At 43.9% G+C, this 16946-nt stretch overlaps 1 protein-coding gene across 1 annotated transcript in view; it reads left to right on the plus strand.

The window, feature by feature from the left end:
• The window catches only part of SLC49A4 (solute carrier family 49 member 4), a 70661-nt gene extending 58184 nt beyond the window's left edge, over positions 1-12477 (plus strand). The window contains exons 8-9 of the mRNA XM_014871839.2: positions 1536-1718; positions 4848-12477. Coding sequence (XP_014727325.2) covers positions 1536-1718; positions 4848-4963 — 299 coding nt within the window. The 3' untranslated portion in view covers positions 4964-12477. The remainder of the gene's footprint in view (positions 1-1535; positions 1719-4847) is intronic.
• Positions 12478-16946: the final 4469 nt, after the last annotated feature.

The raw sequence follows: 16946 nt of genomic DNA on the forward strand, positions 1-16946 counted from the left end.
GCAGGTCCAGCTCTCCCTCCTTTCTCCTGTCCAGACAAGTCCTCTGCTGAAAAAGAAATGTGCTAGTGCCTTGGAAACAAACCACATGATATGGAGGATATGATAGATACCCTTTCTGCTTCTTAATGCCTTTATTTCTTTTCAAATTTTTTTTATATTTTAAAAAGCTGATTTTTAATTTTTTGTTGAGCTGAATATTTCCTGCTTCACAATTTCTCAGTTGAAAGCTTGAGCAGTGCTTAACAAAAGATGAAGCAGAGCTGTTTCTGTTCTCTCCTTTCTAAGACAAAAGAGTGAAAATTAAACTGAAATATGTACACATAAATATATTTATATGAAAAATATTTCTAAGGATTTTGTACCATATAATATTTTCACTATGAAAAGACACTATAAATAATTTACCTGTGACTTCATAGCACTTTTGTATCTGAATTTTTTTCTTTAGATTTTCTTAGTATTTTAGTGGGAACCTCAGAAATTATTCCAGAGTTTTCTGGTTATTTAAAGCTTTCTGATCATTTCCTTCTTCTTTTTACTTGGTCAGTAACCTTAGGTTATTGAGGTTGTAAGTCAGGAAATCTTCTCTGTCCAAGACAGCATTAAGAAAAAACTAACTTAAATTTCTAAATAGATACTAAATATTTGTTAAGTTTTGTGGGGGTTTTGTTGTTTTTTTGTTTGTTTGGTTGGTTGGTTTTTTGTTTGTACGTTTTTGGGTTTTTTTTTTGTTGTTGCTGTTTTGTTTTGGTCCAGAAATAGTTATAATATGTTTATTAAACGATAATGTAGATATATTAAGCTTCTGTATTAAGAACTGTGAAGTATTTGGCAGAAATTGTCGAATGAAATAGCTGAGGCTGCTGAAGAAATGTCACCATTTTCTGTTGGTTTGTCCAAGAAAAACAATTTGTTGTACAGCAGCAAATAATCTGCATTATCAAATCTGTCCCGTTCCTGTCAGGAGCTGGGTGCCCTTCATTTCCTTTTGAAGCCAGAAGGGATTCAACACGTTGCAGCTCAGGCTGAATACTAATGTCTTGATAGCTGGTGGATCATTAGTATTTATTTGTAAAATGGAATCAAAATTAGTTTTGACCTTTAGAGCTAAGTCAAAAGGTTAATCCATGTCCATTTCCAATTTGGTGCATTAATTGCTCCCTGTCCTAATTGTGTGTAGGACAATATTTTCTGTTTGTTTCAGAGGTAAATCAAACTGTAGGTGATGCTTTGCATTCATAATTTTGTTGTTTGTTTTACTTACAAGTGAAGTCCAAATCACTGAATGTATCTTCATGGATTCTGTTTAAATAAATAGATAAATAAATCAATCAGTATTTCGGATTTTTTTTTTCACAGATCAATGCATGCATTCTTCCTAAAGCTAGTGGGGTGTGATGTTCTTTTTGATGCACAGAGGATAAAAATAAGATTATGCATTTTTTGGTTATTCAGATATTAGTATTCTTGGCAGCTCTGAATAGGGGGGAAAAACACCAGCATGAAATTAATAACTGGTTTTGTTTCTGTCATAGCTACACTGTACACATCCTGCATTTTGCTGGGTATATTCCTCAACAGCAGCATACCAATATTCTTTGAGCTCTTTGTGGAGACCGTCTACCCTGTTCCAGAAGGAATAAGCTGTGGAGTTGTCACCTTTTTGAGTAATGTGTTCATGGGAGTGCTTTTGTTTTTCCTCACATTTTACCATACAGGTAAGAAATATAAGCCACTTGAAAAATTTAATTCTCCTTAAGGACATACCTTTATCAGTTAAAGGAAGGATTTGCACGTACAATTTCTATTAATAACGAAATGTTTGAATCCAAGCAAGGGCAGCAAGGAAGGAGAATTTTAATTACTCTTTTTTATATGCATGCTTATAAAAATGAAATTTCTTAGATGCAAGATAATTCTACTTGAATTTGCTGTAGCCAGAAACCACCAAGGTACACACTGTCATCATATTTCATAAAAGCCTGGGTAACGTGACCATTAATAATGTTTGTACCTATGGGTGTCCAAAACCACAGTAAAGATCACCCAACCCTGTGCTGCTGGGTAGAACTGTATTGGCCAGGAGGGGCAGAGCAGAAATGCCCTATTTAAAGCCAGTTCTGTTCAGTGCATCAGAGACATCTGACCACTGCTCTGACAGAACAGGCATTCCTCTGGGTAATCCTGTGGCCTAATCCAGCTCAACAGCATTTCACTTCATGTTTTTGGCAATTTATTCAGACTTTCTCGTCTCTCAAGTATTATTTGCTTCCTTCTAACTCATAATCAAAACTTGCTGTTTAGTAGACTGTAATGCATATTATTACTCAAAATGTAAAATAAGAACCCAGCTTGCTTTCAAAGGGAAGTGGTCTTTATTAATGGTTTCCAAAGAAGCAGATTTTTTATTTGTATTTTGTCATTATGCTAAACATTCGCTTCATGGTGTAATATTTGTAAACCATTAGAAAATGTGAGCTTTTATGTATTATTACTTCTTAAGATGTTGCATTTTATAACTAAGAGGAGAGTGACAAATTTCAGATTGAGTTCTGCTAGAAATTATCAAGGTTTCAACCTAGGGCAATTTTTCAGCATGGTTTGTCTTTCTGCCAGGAAATTGCAGGCAGGATGACAACCATGTTCCAAACTGTGGCCTGTGAACACAAACGGAGAGAAATAATTTAATTTTTTTAATACTGGTGCTGAACTATATCATTGTAAAACCTAAATGTCATGTGGGCTAGCCTTGGGTGGTGTGAGAACTAGTCTTTACATTTTAACGTATACTTTTGATATTAATTGGTGTGAACTCTGTACAGACACACGATTGTTTCTGACATCTATACCTGAGCTGGATGACACAGAATAGTCTGAAAATTTTTTCAGAGTTTGGCATTACATAATAAATAAGGATGGGGATATGGTGTCTCACTTCTGATGAAAGAATTACAATAAAGTGGACTCATTCCCCCATAAATCGGGTATTTGGGACCATTTTTTATCTCTCATATTTCTTTCTTTACGAGATATCAGTAAATGCAGGTTAGGATAAACCTGAAATTGGTATACCCATACACTTAAAATATTTTCCCTATTGCTTCAAAATGAAAGAAAATAATTTGTGCTTAGGAAAATCCATTCTTTGATAGAAAGTAGGAGAGGGTGTGTGGTCACTGGGGGGAGATCAGTGCCAGGGGTGCTATTGGCTCCTCTGATTAAAAAAATCCGTTAGAAGGTAGATAATGATCTTAATCATTTGCTTTCATTTGATTCAAATACATCCTCTAATGGCATTTAAGAAGCTTACAGATAAATCAGAACTCAGTGAAACTCATCTTGTTCCCTTGGTCTTTCCTTTTAGGCCAAATAATCTTTCAGTAGTTTTCATTCCAATTTCTCTTTTTCTCCTTGTACTGATACTGCAAATGCTGTGAAGGACCCAAACCCTGGAAGCTTTCCAGTGCACTGAAGATTTTGGTTCAGCCAGCAGAGTGCGGATGTAAAGCTTCCTAAAGCTCAGCCTCGCTGCTTGTGCTGTGTCCCAAAGCTGCAGCCTCTGGATGAGGTTTCCTTTGGCTTTTTCTGCAGGGACTTCCAAGGGAAAACAAAAGGAAACTGACCTTTGGCTTTTCACATAATTGATGCGTTCCCTGCATCGCCAGTGCTGTCACAAGTTCTGAATCAAAAAAGACATGAAGGATTCCCAAGTTAAATTTCATCTTTTAGGAAATTGGAGTTAAAGTTTGTTTAATCTAATTAAGGAGGAATGTTATAAGGAAAATAACAGCAAAGCATTTGCCTGTGGATTTGTGGCATCACTTAACAGTCTTCTCCAAGCCTAGGAAAATTTTACTATGATTTTAATAATCTTACTGCCTAAACAAATCCATAAGGGTTTTTGGTGGATCAGGGAGAGTGTTGTTGAAAGTTACTCGTTTTGGAAGGTTGATTTTTCAGGCTTTCTGACTGTTGTCCTTTGCATTGTTTAAAATAAATCATGCTTTTTCTTTCAGCAATATAAATTACAGATTTAAAAAAGTAGCAGTGATGAAGCCATGATTGTGATTAACTCACACCTGGAGGGAGAGTTTAGATTCTGTAAAATTAAATAAATAAATTATTATTATTGTTAATAATAACAATAATAATTATAATGGAAAATTTTAAAAAAAGTAAAACACCATCCAGTGAAATGAATGTTTCTTTAGTAAATTGACACATTAAAAAAGAAAATTGTCTTGTTCTTGTTTGAAAAACAAATCAAACTGCTAATTATTAGTCAAATATCAGATGATAGGATTTCTTGAGTATGGAACACAGCCTTTTAAGAGCAGTACATTAGCTGTTTCAGAACAGCTGAAAAGAGGCTTCTGAGGACCTGTTTTTGCAATGACTTTTAAATTGAATTGATGTATTATGCACAAGTTTCTTTTGAGAAATTGGTTTTCCCTCCTTATACGATGTAGCAGGTTTGATTCAAAATCAAACCCAGTTTCTTCCTATGCTTTTAATTTTAGTTCTCAATCTATAGAAATCAAGACACTAATGAGCAGAGACTCTGGAAGTGGTTTATTCTCCATTAGCAATGATAGATTTTATTTTTCCCCCCATTCTCTTCATTGGCAGGTTGAATAAGGAGGATTTACATTAGCTGGGGGCATTGGTTATAAATATATATAACTTAAGGTGTCCATGGAGCAGGCTCACAGACCATGTTAACCATTGATTGATCAATCGAGCTGTCAGGATTTTGTCAGAACACAGCAATTTCCTTCAAACCTGCCGTCAGTCCAAGCATAGAACAGGTTTGATAACTGAGGCTGGGTCTCTGTTCTGCTTCACAGAGATTTCCTGGTTCAACTGGTGCCTGCCAGGGTCGTGTCTGCTCAGCCTGCTCCTCATCCTGTGCTTCCGCGAGTCCTACGACAGACTCTATCTCGACGTCGTCGTCTCCGTGTGATCACACTGGACTGGTGAGGGCTTGGAAGAGACTGGAAGTCGGCTTTGCAGTCTGCACATCTGCCGGGATTTGCACAGCTGAACAGCAGAAAAACAAATTTCAAGACTTAATCATGGCTTTATTTAGAGAGGGTGAGGGACGGGTTGTTCTTACGTTCAAGACCATCTTGATTTGCCATAAATGTGGAACTGGAGTGGTGATGGTGACACCGAAATGCACAAAGAGAATCTCTCTGCTGTCCAGGTCCCTGTGCCAGGACTGGGGCTCTCTGTTGAGGAGGCTCTTGATGTAGCAGTGAGGTGTATGTTGTGTGTGTGTGCCTGTGTGCTGACTCACGGTTATACACACCAGGGTACCAGTAATCTTCAGAGTCTTCTATCAGAATAAAAATAGGGAATAATCTTAACAAAAAGAAAAATATAAGAAAAGAAAACAAAAATATTTTCTTTGAGATCTCTTTAAGTTAATCACTAGTCATTTATATATTGAATGTCCATTAAACAGTTAAGCTAAAATGATTTGGTGCTTGTACACTACATTTACATTTTAATAAAGTGGGTTCTGATACAAGACACTGGTACCAGGGTTTTTAGCCATACTAAATATCCCAAATAATCCTTGCAGTGTTATTAGAGGTGTTTGTTACCACCCTGGAGCACAAGCAAACAATAGCTTTAGCTGCCACTGAATCCCAGCCTGCACCCACAGTCACCTCTGAAATGCCACCGTGGTTCCATATCTCCTGAATATGGAGCATCTGTGGTGTACCAGAGTGTCACTCTAGGTAAATGTTGCTGTTCTAAAGGCCACCACTGTGTCACCTTTCCATCTTCCATCTCCAGTACTGCCTTTTTTACTGTTTGTGCCACTGAATACTGTGGGTGTGGATGTCTGAGTCCTGCTAGTTCTCTCCTGATACTCTAAGGTGTGTGTGTTTTTTAGGATTAGTTTATGACTGAGGGTGCCTAAACAATATTGCTTGTAACCCAAGTCTTGAGAAATCACTGTTTCCTAAAAAAACCCTTTCTAGCTGAGGAGGAGGTGCATTGATGGCGAAATGACAATGAGTTTGACAATGAGGAGTAACTCATGAGTTCTGGCATAATATGGGAAATTAATGCCAGCTCTTTTTATCAGTACTAATCTGTGGTCATTCTGGCCCTTACTTGAATAAGTATTAAAGACACTTTGAATAGTTTTTTAACTCAATTTTTAAACCTGCTAATGATTTCTTAATTACATTCTTAGATTTCAGTTCAGCATCATTTAAAATATTTCCGTATGTGTGTGTGTGTTCTGTGCTTTGTGTTACGGGGTGTGTTTGTGTGTATGGGGGTGTGCATATTTATATCAATGTATACACAAATAAAACTTATATATATAAGAGATACATATATATATATATATATATATATAAGTTGTGCAAGGGTATGTGTTTCCCTAGGTTTACTGCAGGTGTTCCTGTCTGGGGAAGGTGATGTGCCCTTGTTTGTAACCCAGCCAGTCACTGCCATGAGTGGGAACGCGTCGTGCGCAGTGTGCGACAGGGATTATTTTCGGGGTGAAGGATTTCCTGCCCTGGCAGTTCTATGGCAGGAGGTGGGTGCACAGGTTGGAGGAGGCTCTGGATCTCTAGAAGTTGAATCAAGAACCCTCTGCTCCTGTGTGGGGCTCTTTGCCCTTGGGGTGACACCAACACGGTAAGCCACTCAAATAAACGCAGAACTCCCTTTCAGATATGGATGTGTTCCTCCTGCCTGCTCTCCTTTTGCAGAGAGAATACACCTCTAAGACTTAACTCAGGAGTGTGTCTGTGCAGTAAAATAAAACAAGCTGTTCCCTGCTTTTATGCTTTCAGAGCAATTGATGTACTTACTGTAGTAACTGAAAATGGATTTAGCTCATTGCCTATATCAGCTCTAAATGATCTTTCCTGTCTTGAAGCAGGCTCTTTATAGTAGTGGAGCTAACCTGCACAGGGAAAATTAAATCAGTCCAACCAGCACATTCAGATCCACTGGCATCATCCCTTACTTTTCAGATGAGTGGTGTTAACTGTCCAGCTTCTTTTTACTATGTTTTAGTGCCTGGATTAGTTTCAGTATCCAGTAGCTGCTGCTACCTATTGTCTTCTGAAACCAAGGACCGCTTGCCAAGATTCTGGAGTTGCATTGTCATGGCAGAACTGAGAGCTTGGATGGCTCTTCAGAGCTCTGTTTCTGCAATTTACTGTAGCTATATAAAGATTAAAATTGCTCAGCCCAGGCACTGTCCTGAGTGACAGAGATTTCTAATCCTTTCACTGTTTTAAGGCAGAGAAAAAATTTACACAGTATTCAGACTATAACCTCTTCTTCCTCTGTTCCAGAAGGCATCAAACAATTCAAAATACTTGTCGGTGCTTCCAGATGCAGGCACTCTATAGTCAGGGAAGAAGAGTGAACCTCTTGTTTCAAAGCTTGTTGATTGTTTTTCTGAGTCAGTGTGAATGGCTCACTGTGACTCTGATGCTTTGGTAGCTGTTTCTCTGTGTGGTGGGTTGACTGTGGGTGGGCACCACGTGCCCACCAAAGCCACTCTGTCATTGCCCTCCCCAGCTGGGCAGGGGTGAGAAAATATAATGGAAAGCTCATGAGTTGAGGTAAGAATAGGGAGAGATTACTCACCAGTTGCCATCATGGGCAAGACAGACTTAATCTGGGGAAACTAGTTTAATTTATTAGCAATCATATCACAGTAGGATAATGAGAAATAAAACCTAATCTTGAAAACATCTTCCCCCCCATCCCTCCCTTCTTTCCATGCTTAGCTTTACTTGTGGTTTTCTCTCCCTCCTCCCCTCAGCAACACAGGGGGACAGGGAATGGAGGCTGTGGTCAGATCCTCACCTGAGGACTCCTCACATTCTTTCCCTGCTCCAGGATGGGGTCCTTCTCAGGGGAGACAATCCTTCACGAATTCTGCCAGTGTGGGCACAGACCTTCGGGAACAATTGTACCAACAAACCTGCTCCAGCCTGGGCTCCTCTCTCCATCATGTTAAGGTCCTGCCAGCAGTCTGCTCCAGCACGTTTCCCACAGGCCCACAGCCTCCTTTGGGCATCCAGCTGCATGGCCTGGGGTTCTCCACAGGCTGCAGGGACAACAGTTGCCTCACCATGGTCTGCATCACAGGCTGCAGGGGAATCTCAGTGCCTGGAGCAGCTCCTGCCCCTCCCTCTGCACTAACCTGGGTACCTGCAGAGCTACTCCTTTCTCTGGCTGCAATGGCTGCTGTGCAGTAACTTCTTTTCCCTTCTTAGTCTGTAATCCCAGAGGTGTTATCACCATGGCTGAAGGGTTCAGCCTTGGCCAGTGCCAGTGCTCCATTGGGAGCCAGGCTGGTGTTGGCTCTGTCACTCATGGGGAAGCTCCCAGCTGCTTCCCATGGACACCACCCCTGCAGCCCCTGGCTGCCAAAGCCCTGCCATGCAGAGCCCATGCCCTGTGCCTGCCTGGCACTGCAGCATGGTCTGAATTACAGCCATCAGTGCCTCTGCACAAAAGCAGGGACCTGCTCCAGGGCTGGGCAGCCCAGCCAGGCCCTGCTGAAACCTGCACTGGGTTCATAGGCACCACTCTGCAGTCAGGGCTCAACCCGAGTTCCCAGCAACTCTGATGGAAATCTGCCCAAGTGAAAGTCAAAGGATTGCTCTCAAATTACTTGAAGTTGTGCAGGACATGGCTGCATTCCATACACACGGTGTTCAGGCTTAGGATTTTATTAGATTAGCAAGTCTGGCTCAGGATGGAGGTGAGAATTTTAAGTGTATTTGCCGAGAGCTCTGAAAAGCACTTTATCCCCATCTGTGCCCCACAGCAGCATCTTTCTGTGGAGGAGCAGTCCATTTCATATCAGTAACACAACTAAACCCATAGAAATAGTTTTTAGATAAGCATTATCACTTGGTCCACCCTTGTTTGGGTTTAGCAAGAGTCCAAGCTGCCAGGCTACCTGCACTTCGTTGGAAGTTTGAATTTGAAGTGCAGGGAGAGCCCTTAGCAGTGCACTTAGCAGTAGTGCCGAATAGACTCAAAACAGTTAATGTTTTTCTTAATAATGGAAGTTTGAAGTCTTTCTAACTTGGAGCAGTCACAGCACTGGCTGCTGTGTGGCCTGTCACTTGCCAGCAGAGGAAGGCGCCCTGAGAAGCCCTGGAATTTCCTTCTCTTTGTGGCCTGTAAGTTCACAGCCCTGAAGAACGTCTTCCCCAGCATTGCTGAGCCCTTTAACACAGGTAATTGTGCTGTGGTTTGTATTGGGAATGCTGGGAAGGAGCTCCATAGTGACTGCTCTCTCCTAATGGTTCATTTTAACCATGGGCTGCTCCTCAGGTTTCTTTGGCTCAGTGACACCCTCAGTGCAGCTTCCAGTGCTGCTGGCTCTCCTTCTCCCAAGCTGTGGAGCTCTGCATGCTCCCATGCTGCTCATGGGGAGGCTGAGGACTAGAAAATGCAGGCTCCACTTAGAGCAGTTCCTGTCTCTGGTCACTGCTGTTACACATTAACTTCCTCTGGAATCCTTTGCCCTCCCTTGGGGCTGCCTGCTCCCCTGAGCTGGAGGTGTGGAGAAGAACTTCCTTGCTTCCCGAGCAATTTTACAGGAAGGGTTGGCTGGCCATGTACTTACTGTAAATAAGAATAGGGATTTTTTAGAAAATCATGCCAGTTGGAAGAAAGTGCAGACACAAAGGATTCTGCACATATTGTGAACAGATAATCTGTTACAAGCAGACTGTAATTTACCTGAAACCTATGATTTTAGCTCCCACACCTAAAGAAGCCAAGCAGATGGGCATTGTGTGTGTCAGGTGTTCAGGCTCACAGCATCACAGTTATTCCCAGCCATCTGACAGAGCTGAAAAGAGTGGGATGACTTGAATCTTGGAGTGGGTTGGAAAACCCCAGACTCTGTCAGTGTTTGTAGTGGTAACTTGGGGAGAGCAACAAGTTGGATTGAGTAACAAAAAGTGCCCAGTTCCAGGGGGCATTTCAGCACCAAAATATTGCATTGGACAGATCAAGTCCATATAAAATGTGAAATTTTGTGGTGACAGAGATGCCAGTGCTGGGCTTGTTCTACAGTAAACTGAGCAAGTGACTGCATGGCCTTGCACTGCAACATAAACAAGCTGCATTGATTGATGTGCATGTATTGGCTGTTACAAGAAAGGGAAATGTGATTTAATTGTCAGGAGTGACTGAAATATGAATGGGAATTACACAGTTTGCACAGTGGATATAACTGCTCTGTAATGGTGTGACAGCAGGGCTCTAATTGTTCATTTCTTCTGTTGGGTCACTTGCAAATTAGTAAGTGTGTCTGACAAAGGCATTTTTCTGTTTCATTAGTTTTGAGGAGGTTCCTTTTATACTAAATACAGACCATTGTAATAACTTGGCAAGACAACTGCTACACCGGTGTGGGAACCTACACCAGTTCTGGGCATTGATTTGGTATTTGATGTTGGTGCTGCAGTTCTCAGGGTTGTTAAAGCACCACGTGGGAAGAGCAGAGACGTGTGGTGTGCAAGGAGCTTGCTGTGTGTGTGGATGCACAGTTGTGCAAGGGCAGATGCCAACCCTGCCAAAACACACAAGAATTTTGTCACCTTCTGTGGGTCCCAGCATTCCAGCTGCGGGAGGAGAAGAGGAAAATGCTGCCTTGTGGCTGCTGCCTCCTTTCCATCAGAGACAAGCCAGGCAGCCTCCAGGCTTCATGTGAGGTGATCACAGCCATCAACAGACTCCATTCACAGCCCTGCAGCCGTGACTGCTGCAAGGTTGTGGGTGGCACAGGAATATCTGCCCTGCTTCCTCCAGGAGTGTGACTTCAGCTGGCAGGGAATTGCCCGAGAGCAGGCACAGCCCCAGTGAAGTCAGAAGAAGATGTCAATCTGCTTACAATTTTTGCAGTTTGTGTTTCAAGCCAGATGAAACTAATAAATAAAGGAAGAAATGTAACTCTGTCCAAAGTTTTGACAAGTAAAAGCAAATATTTGCACAGATGTGCTGGCTCCTGCCAATTACTTGGGATTACAATGTTTTTGGATCAATTCATGCCCCCCACAGCCCCAGCACTGTTTCTTCACTGTTCAGCCCCAGCAGCACCGTGGGAAGCTTCAAGCCCTGGTGGAGGGCAGGGACTGCAGCACAGAGGGAGAAGGGAAGCGCTGAGCCGTGATGCCGAGGAGGGGGGATGTTGGGCACCAGGGTTATTTGCACAGGAGGGTGCCTACTTCAGCCCAGTTGTTTCAGAGCCTCATTTTTTCCTTCCTCAAGGATGAGTTTTTGACCTTCATTTTCTGTTTGTGATGAGATTTGTGCCTCAGGGACAGGGACAGCCATGGTGGTGGCACACGATGTAGAAGTGCTGGTTTTCCAAGGTGCAGCAGGGAAGGCAGGTGGGACTTGCTCTCTGCAGTAGCAGCTTTTCCCTGCACTCTCTCTCTCCCCACTGCTTTCCTCCATGTGATTTATCTGCTTTTTGCATCTGGACAGACTCGCTGCACTCACTTTTCTTTGCTACATGAAGACAATACCACCAGCAAAACCTTTTTTCTTTATGGGAAGATTTTCCCTTCAGGCTGAGGCCACTTCTCCAACCTTAGTCCATGTGTTTGTCAAAGGCACAACAACCCCAAGCCCATATTTTCCTTCACATAGAGGATGTGCAGGTTTGTGTGAGACAAATCAGGGGGCTTGGGGAAGGGCTGCTGGGCCTTGGGGTGCCCACCCATGCCAGGAGAGAGAGATGCTCCATGTCCCCCCTGAGCAGGGACACCCTGAATGTGCAATATAAACTAGAGTTGTGTTCCCTGCCCCCTCCTTGCCCCCATCTCTTCTGTGTCCTCTGACCTTTCTGCTGTCACCTGGGCTGAGCCAGCCCAGCAGAGCTGCAGGGTCTCCCCACGGGCAGCCTGCCATCAGCTCCTGCTCCCATGGGACAATGATGCATTTTCCAGGCATATTTCTTTGCTCTGCCTATGATATTTTCTAGATTAAAATCTCTTTTTCCCTTAGTACGTTTAATGTCTTCCGCTGTGCATTTTAGAAATAAGTACTTGGTAAGGTCAGCTTTTAATTATGGGACACACCTAACAATTGGAGTTTTTTGAACTGCATGAACATATGGAGAAGGAAGAGGGTTTTACATGTCGGAGAACATCTTTGTAAACTATCCTCGACTTGTAAGACTGTTCAGTTTTACTGGAGTTGTTTGTATGCATTTTACTTTTGTAATTTTTTAAGTGATTTGATAGAATTTTATTTTAGGGCAAATTCTACATTTTGTATGCGATATTCTGATGTGGTGTATTTTTATTTTTGAGAAAATAATGTTGAAACCACTAAATACTTGTCAATGTAATATATCCACTGTGTAATTTCTATTTAAAACTGGACTCTGACCATGAAGTGCGTGTTATTTTACGTACTGGTTGTTGCACATTAAAGAGGTTACTCAGTTTGCTGCCATCAGTGTTCATCACTTCCAAGAAAGCACAAGGGAGTAGTTTATTTCTGCCATAATGCTGCCAAAACCCACTGCAGATATTGCTACGAAATGGGGGTTGTTAAGTCTAAATGAATGTAGCCTCATCCAATCTCCCAACCCAGCCAATGAAAGATTTCCATGGCTTTTAGTGAGGTTTTGGAGTGGGGGTCTGGCACTGCTGGTGAGCCCCAAAGGAGGGGAAGGGGCTGGCAGTAGTGGCAGCCTCTGCAGCCCCAGCACACCATCACAACTCTGATTTCACACCCTGATTCCTCCAGGCTCATGGCTCAGGATGCTGCAGGCCAGTTGATTTTGCTGGCTCCCATCATCACTGCCTCTGCTGGGGCTTTTAGAAAGGAGACCCTTTATAATAACCTTCCTTGTGTTTATCCTGCATTTAATTGAAGTGGACCCAACCCGGCATCTCTTGATCTATGTTTATTTTCTAGGACCAGCTCTTCAAGAACGCCCTGAGTACTTACCAGGGCAAGTTTAAAATAGGCTCACATCCCATTAGTGCTGGGAAGAAATCAGTCAACTCTCTTGTCGTGGAATATCTGGGCCCCACTATTCTTAGCAACAGTCTCTTTCCAGGCTATATATGGGAGCTTAAAGCGCCTCTAATGATACAGTTCCCAGTTGTATTTATCCTTGCAGTTACAGAAATCTCCATCCTTAGGGGGATGAGAACTGAGGGTCCATCTCACAGTCCTGATGTAGTTTTGTGTGTTGGTGAAGTCACTGTGCTCATTCTTTCTCAGGATTTTTTTTTCCCATTTTCTGTTTCATCCTTGCCGTTGTTGAAGTCTGCTGTTTCCCTGGCACATAAATGACATTTATTTCCTGAGAGAGTGCCGGGTGCTGGCATGTCTCTCTTTGGCTGTGCTGCAGTTGCACATGGGGGAGCAGCTGGGCAGGGGCCAGCTGGTTGAAAGCTCTTGGTGCTGTGCCCAGATGTGCCCAGATGTGAGTGAGCTCTCACAGAAACCCTCATGGCTAACAGCCGTGGGACCAGCAGAGGCTGAGGAAAAGGTTGGGGCCACTTGTAAATGTTGGACTCGTGTGTTTTGGCATCTTTGGGCTGCAGCCCAGCACCAAGGATGTTGATGCCTGGAAACGAGCAGCAGCCCCCCAGGGCAGGTGGAGCTGCCTTTACCCTCTGGCCATGGGTCACGAGAGCTGAGCAGTTGCAGGGCTTTACTTGCTCCAGGAGCATGATTTGGGCTTGCATCAGGGACTTGGGACCCAAGGCATTCACCTTTACCTTGGCACATGCCACGATGTTGCTCTGCACCCATCGCCACATGAACACAAATTTCCAACCTGGGATTTTTTGTTTTGTTTTTTTTTTTTTTGCCACAACTTTGAGCTGACAGAAGGGAAGGCCCAGAGGTGCACCATGCCAGGATTACCTCACACCAGCTGCCAGGAGCAGCACACTCTCCCAGTGCAGGCTAGCCACCCACTGAAGTCATCCTTGGCAAAAAACACCCTAACTCTCCAGGAGTCAAACGAGCATGGGAGCAGAGCCCCACAGCCCCGAGAGGCTTTGCAGGTCCCATGGCCACAGTGAGGTTTCTCTTTGGGAGCTTTCTTGCTTTGCTCCATTTGTTCGCTCTGTATCTGCAGGCAGGTCCAGGGCTGGGGAAGCTCTGCCAGAAATGCCTTCACTGCCTCTGATGTGCAGAGAAAAAGGTTTTGAGAGATATTCAGCATGGGCCTGAGCCTATGGCAAGCACTGCAGCTCATCCCACCTTGTACACTCAGTGTATTAGATGATTTTATCTTGGCTGGGGTGGGGTGTGGGGCGTGCAGAAATGATGCTCAGAGTACAAGTTTGTACCTGTTCACTCCAGCCCCTCCTTGGCTCCAGCAGCTCCTGGCACGGTGGGGCCTGCCAGGAACTGAGCTGCTCCCCAGGACAGGCAGCTCTGCCAGGCAGGGAGGTTCATCTCCTCCAGAGCCAAAGGAGTGATGGATCAGCAGAAGACAGCAGTAATTGCCAGGAGGCTTTCAGGCAGAAAGCAAGGCTCTCGCTCGAGGACAAGCTGATGTAAGTCAGCATGTAAATTGGGGACAACATAAAAATAATTCCAGCCAAGCTCCTAGGAAGAAACCTATGAACAAAAAAATGTTGTTGCTAAGAAATGTGAAAACAGAAAACAATAATGTGGCTCCTGGCAGGGTAATAAAAGTGTATCAGCGTTGTGCCTGCTCTCTCGTACAGATCGCTTGCTCGTGACAGTAAATTAAGTACTGCCAAAATGGGTACAGTTTTCTCTGTGGCCATTGATGCTTCACATCATGGAAATATCAAATGTTTCTGATGGCTGTTCATTACCCTGCACTTGAGAGGGGAGCAATCCTTTGCTGGCTCCATTATTTCCATGACAGCAAGGAAATGACTATGGGAGGTTTAAAAACGAAGGAATACAGCAAGGTTAGATGGATGGAAGCTCAGCAGCCTGTTGCTGTTCACCGTGGTCAGTGCTAACCCTGAGTCTGGGAGACACCTCACTGTCTCCAGAGTGATGGAAAGCCAGGACTACTTTTTGCCTCCAGTTAATTGCCAGCTCACAAACTGTGAAGTTTGACCTTGAAAATCTCCAGAGATGTTACTTTGAAGGGTGACTGCTGCAGCACAGCTGCTCAGCCAAAAGGCACTTTTCCACAGCTCCCCCACAGCCAGGAGGAGCTTTAACTGGTTGCTGGATTCCAGATCTGCCTCAGCTGGTGTGAGGACCCAAAGAGTTGCACCTTCCATATTCTGCAGAGATCCACACCACAGAGCTGACAGATGGGTGTGGCTGGTGTGAAGCACAACAACGTTTCCTTGTCATAGTAGTTCTAAAATGCAAACCAGCTGCCCTTACACACGTTTGAGTTGCTGTGAGGTGTCAACATAAGGTCAGTCAGAACAAAAAAAGGGTGATAAAACTCTGGGTCGCAAAATAAACCTGGCCTGTGATCACATCAGGGCAAGCAGGAAAAGGTGAGAGTCAGCCCAGCTGCCAAGAGTCAGCTTTACATTTCTGTCACAGCACCAAAATCACCTTCATCCACTTCAGTCCTTACACAGAGGAGAACGGTTTGGAGATATCGTCAGCGGACTGAAGTGTTGAAATCTCACCAAAGACAGGGGATGTGTGCATGTGGTTGGGTTTTTTCCTTTGGGCACAGCTGAACTCTGTCACCTTCTTGATTTGAACCTCAGTTTTTTAAACAGAAAGTGCAATGACAATTCTGTCAGTGTTTTGGGGGGTTTTTTTCTGTTTTGTTTTGGTTTGTTTTTTTTAATGAATGAACAAAGCAAACCATGTCAAAATGCATTTCAGCTGTTAGCAAAGCAGTTTGTGATAAGTCTAAAGCTTTTGGTAACTGTGTGGTCCCCTGGCTGTACCCTCGAGGGAGAAGCACACATGAGGTACCATGGGGAGCAGAGCTTTTGCAGTTGAGGGCTGACTCTCACACACACTGAGGTGCTTGCTCTGTGCTGATCTCTTCAGGATGTGATTTCAGCCAACACAGGCACATTGTGATGGGAGGACTGGAAGCACTGGTGCCTATGGGGCACTGGTGGGAGTGCTGGGCACCAGTAGCAGTGTGGGTGTGGCAGTAGGGGATTCACTTGAGGCTTTTTTACTACTGCAGCCTGATTACTTTCCAAGGAGTGTATCTGCACAATGCTCTGCCTGGCCACAGCTCCTGGCAGCATATGAGGCTCATGTATGAGAGAGTCAACAGCCTTGCTAAAATCAGGCTGCAGGATATTTCTTATTACCATGCTATCTGCACGACGTGGTGCCCATTCAGAGGAGGAAATTAACTTGCCCAGGTGCCCAAACATATCTGCTCAGCTGCTCTGGGGTGGTTACAATTCATTGAGTCCCTGCTCCAGCGTTTTAATGAGCACCGGCTGGGCTGGGCTGCAGTTCCCTGCCCTTCCTCACCTCCACCAGCACCGAGTGTTGGCAGTGCCCTTGCCCCACCCACCATGGATATTTCCATCCCTTGCTAGAGAAGAAAACACCAGAAAACGGGCTTCGTATGGAGGGAAGGGACCAGGTTTGTCACTGCATCTGGCCCAGCATGTCCCCAAAGCCCCCCCTTGCAGAGAGTTGGGAATAAACAGCGAGACCAGACCCGAGTCATGAGGAAACTTCTGCTTTTTCCTTTTCCTGCATTTTTTATACTGAGCCTCTGAGCACTACCAAAGGCAGGTTGGAAAGGTCACTGGGGCTGCAGGTGTTGCTGTGGTCCCCCCAGACAGCTCCACAGCCTGGCCTGGGTCCCATGCTGATGGGGATGCTCCCACACCTCATGGGGAACCCACAAGATAACAAAACTTTCTCTGTTTTCCACGCAATTAAGAATTAAAGAGAGAAAAGGGTACAGTTGGGATGCACAGTGAAGGTGAGAGAACAAAATTTACTGAGGCTACAAGTGAAAC

The sequence above is a fragment of the Sturnus vulgaris genome, chromosome 7 (assembly GCF_052056855.1).
Source record: "Sturnus vulgaris isolate bStuVul1 chromosome 7, bStuVul1.hap1, whole genome shotgun sequence".
NCBI lineage: Eukaryota > Metazoa > Chordata > Aves > Passeriformes > Sturnidae > Sturnus > Sturnus vulgaris.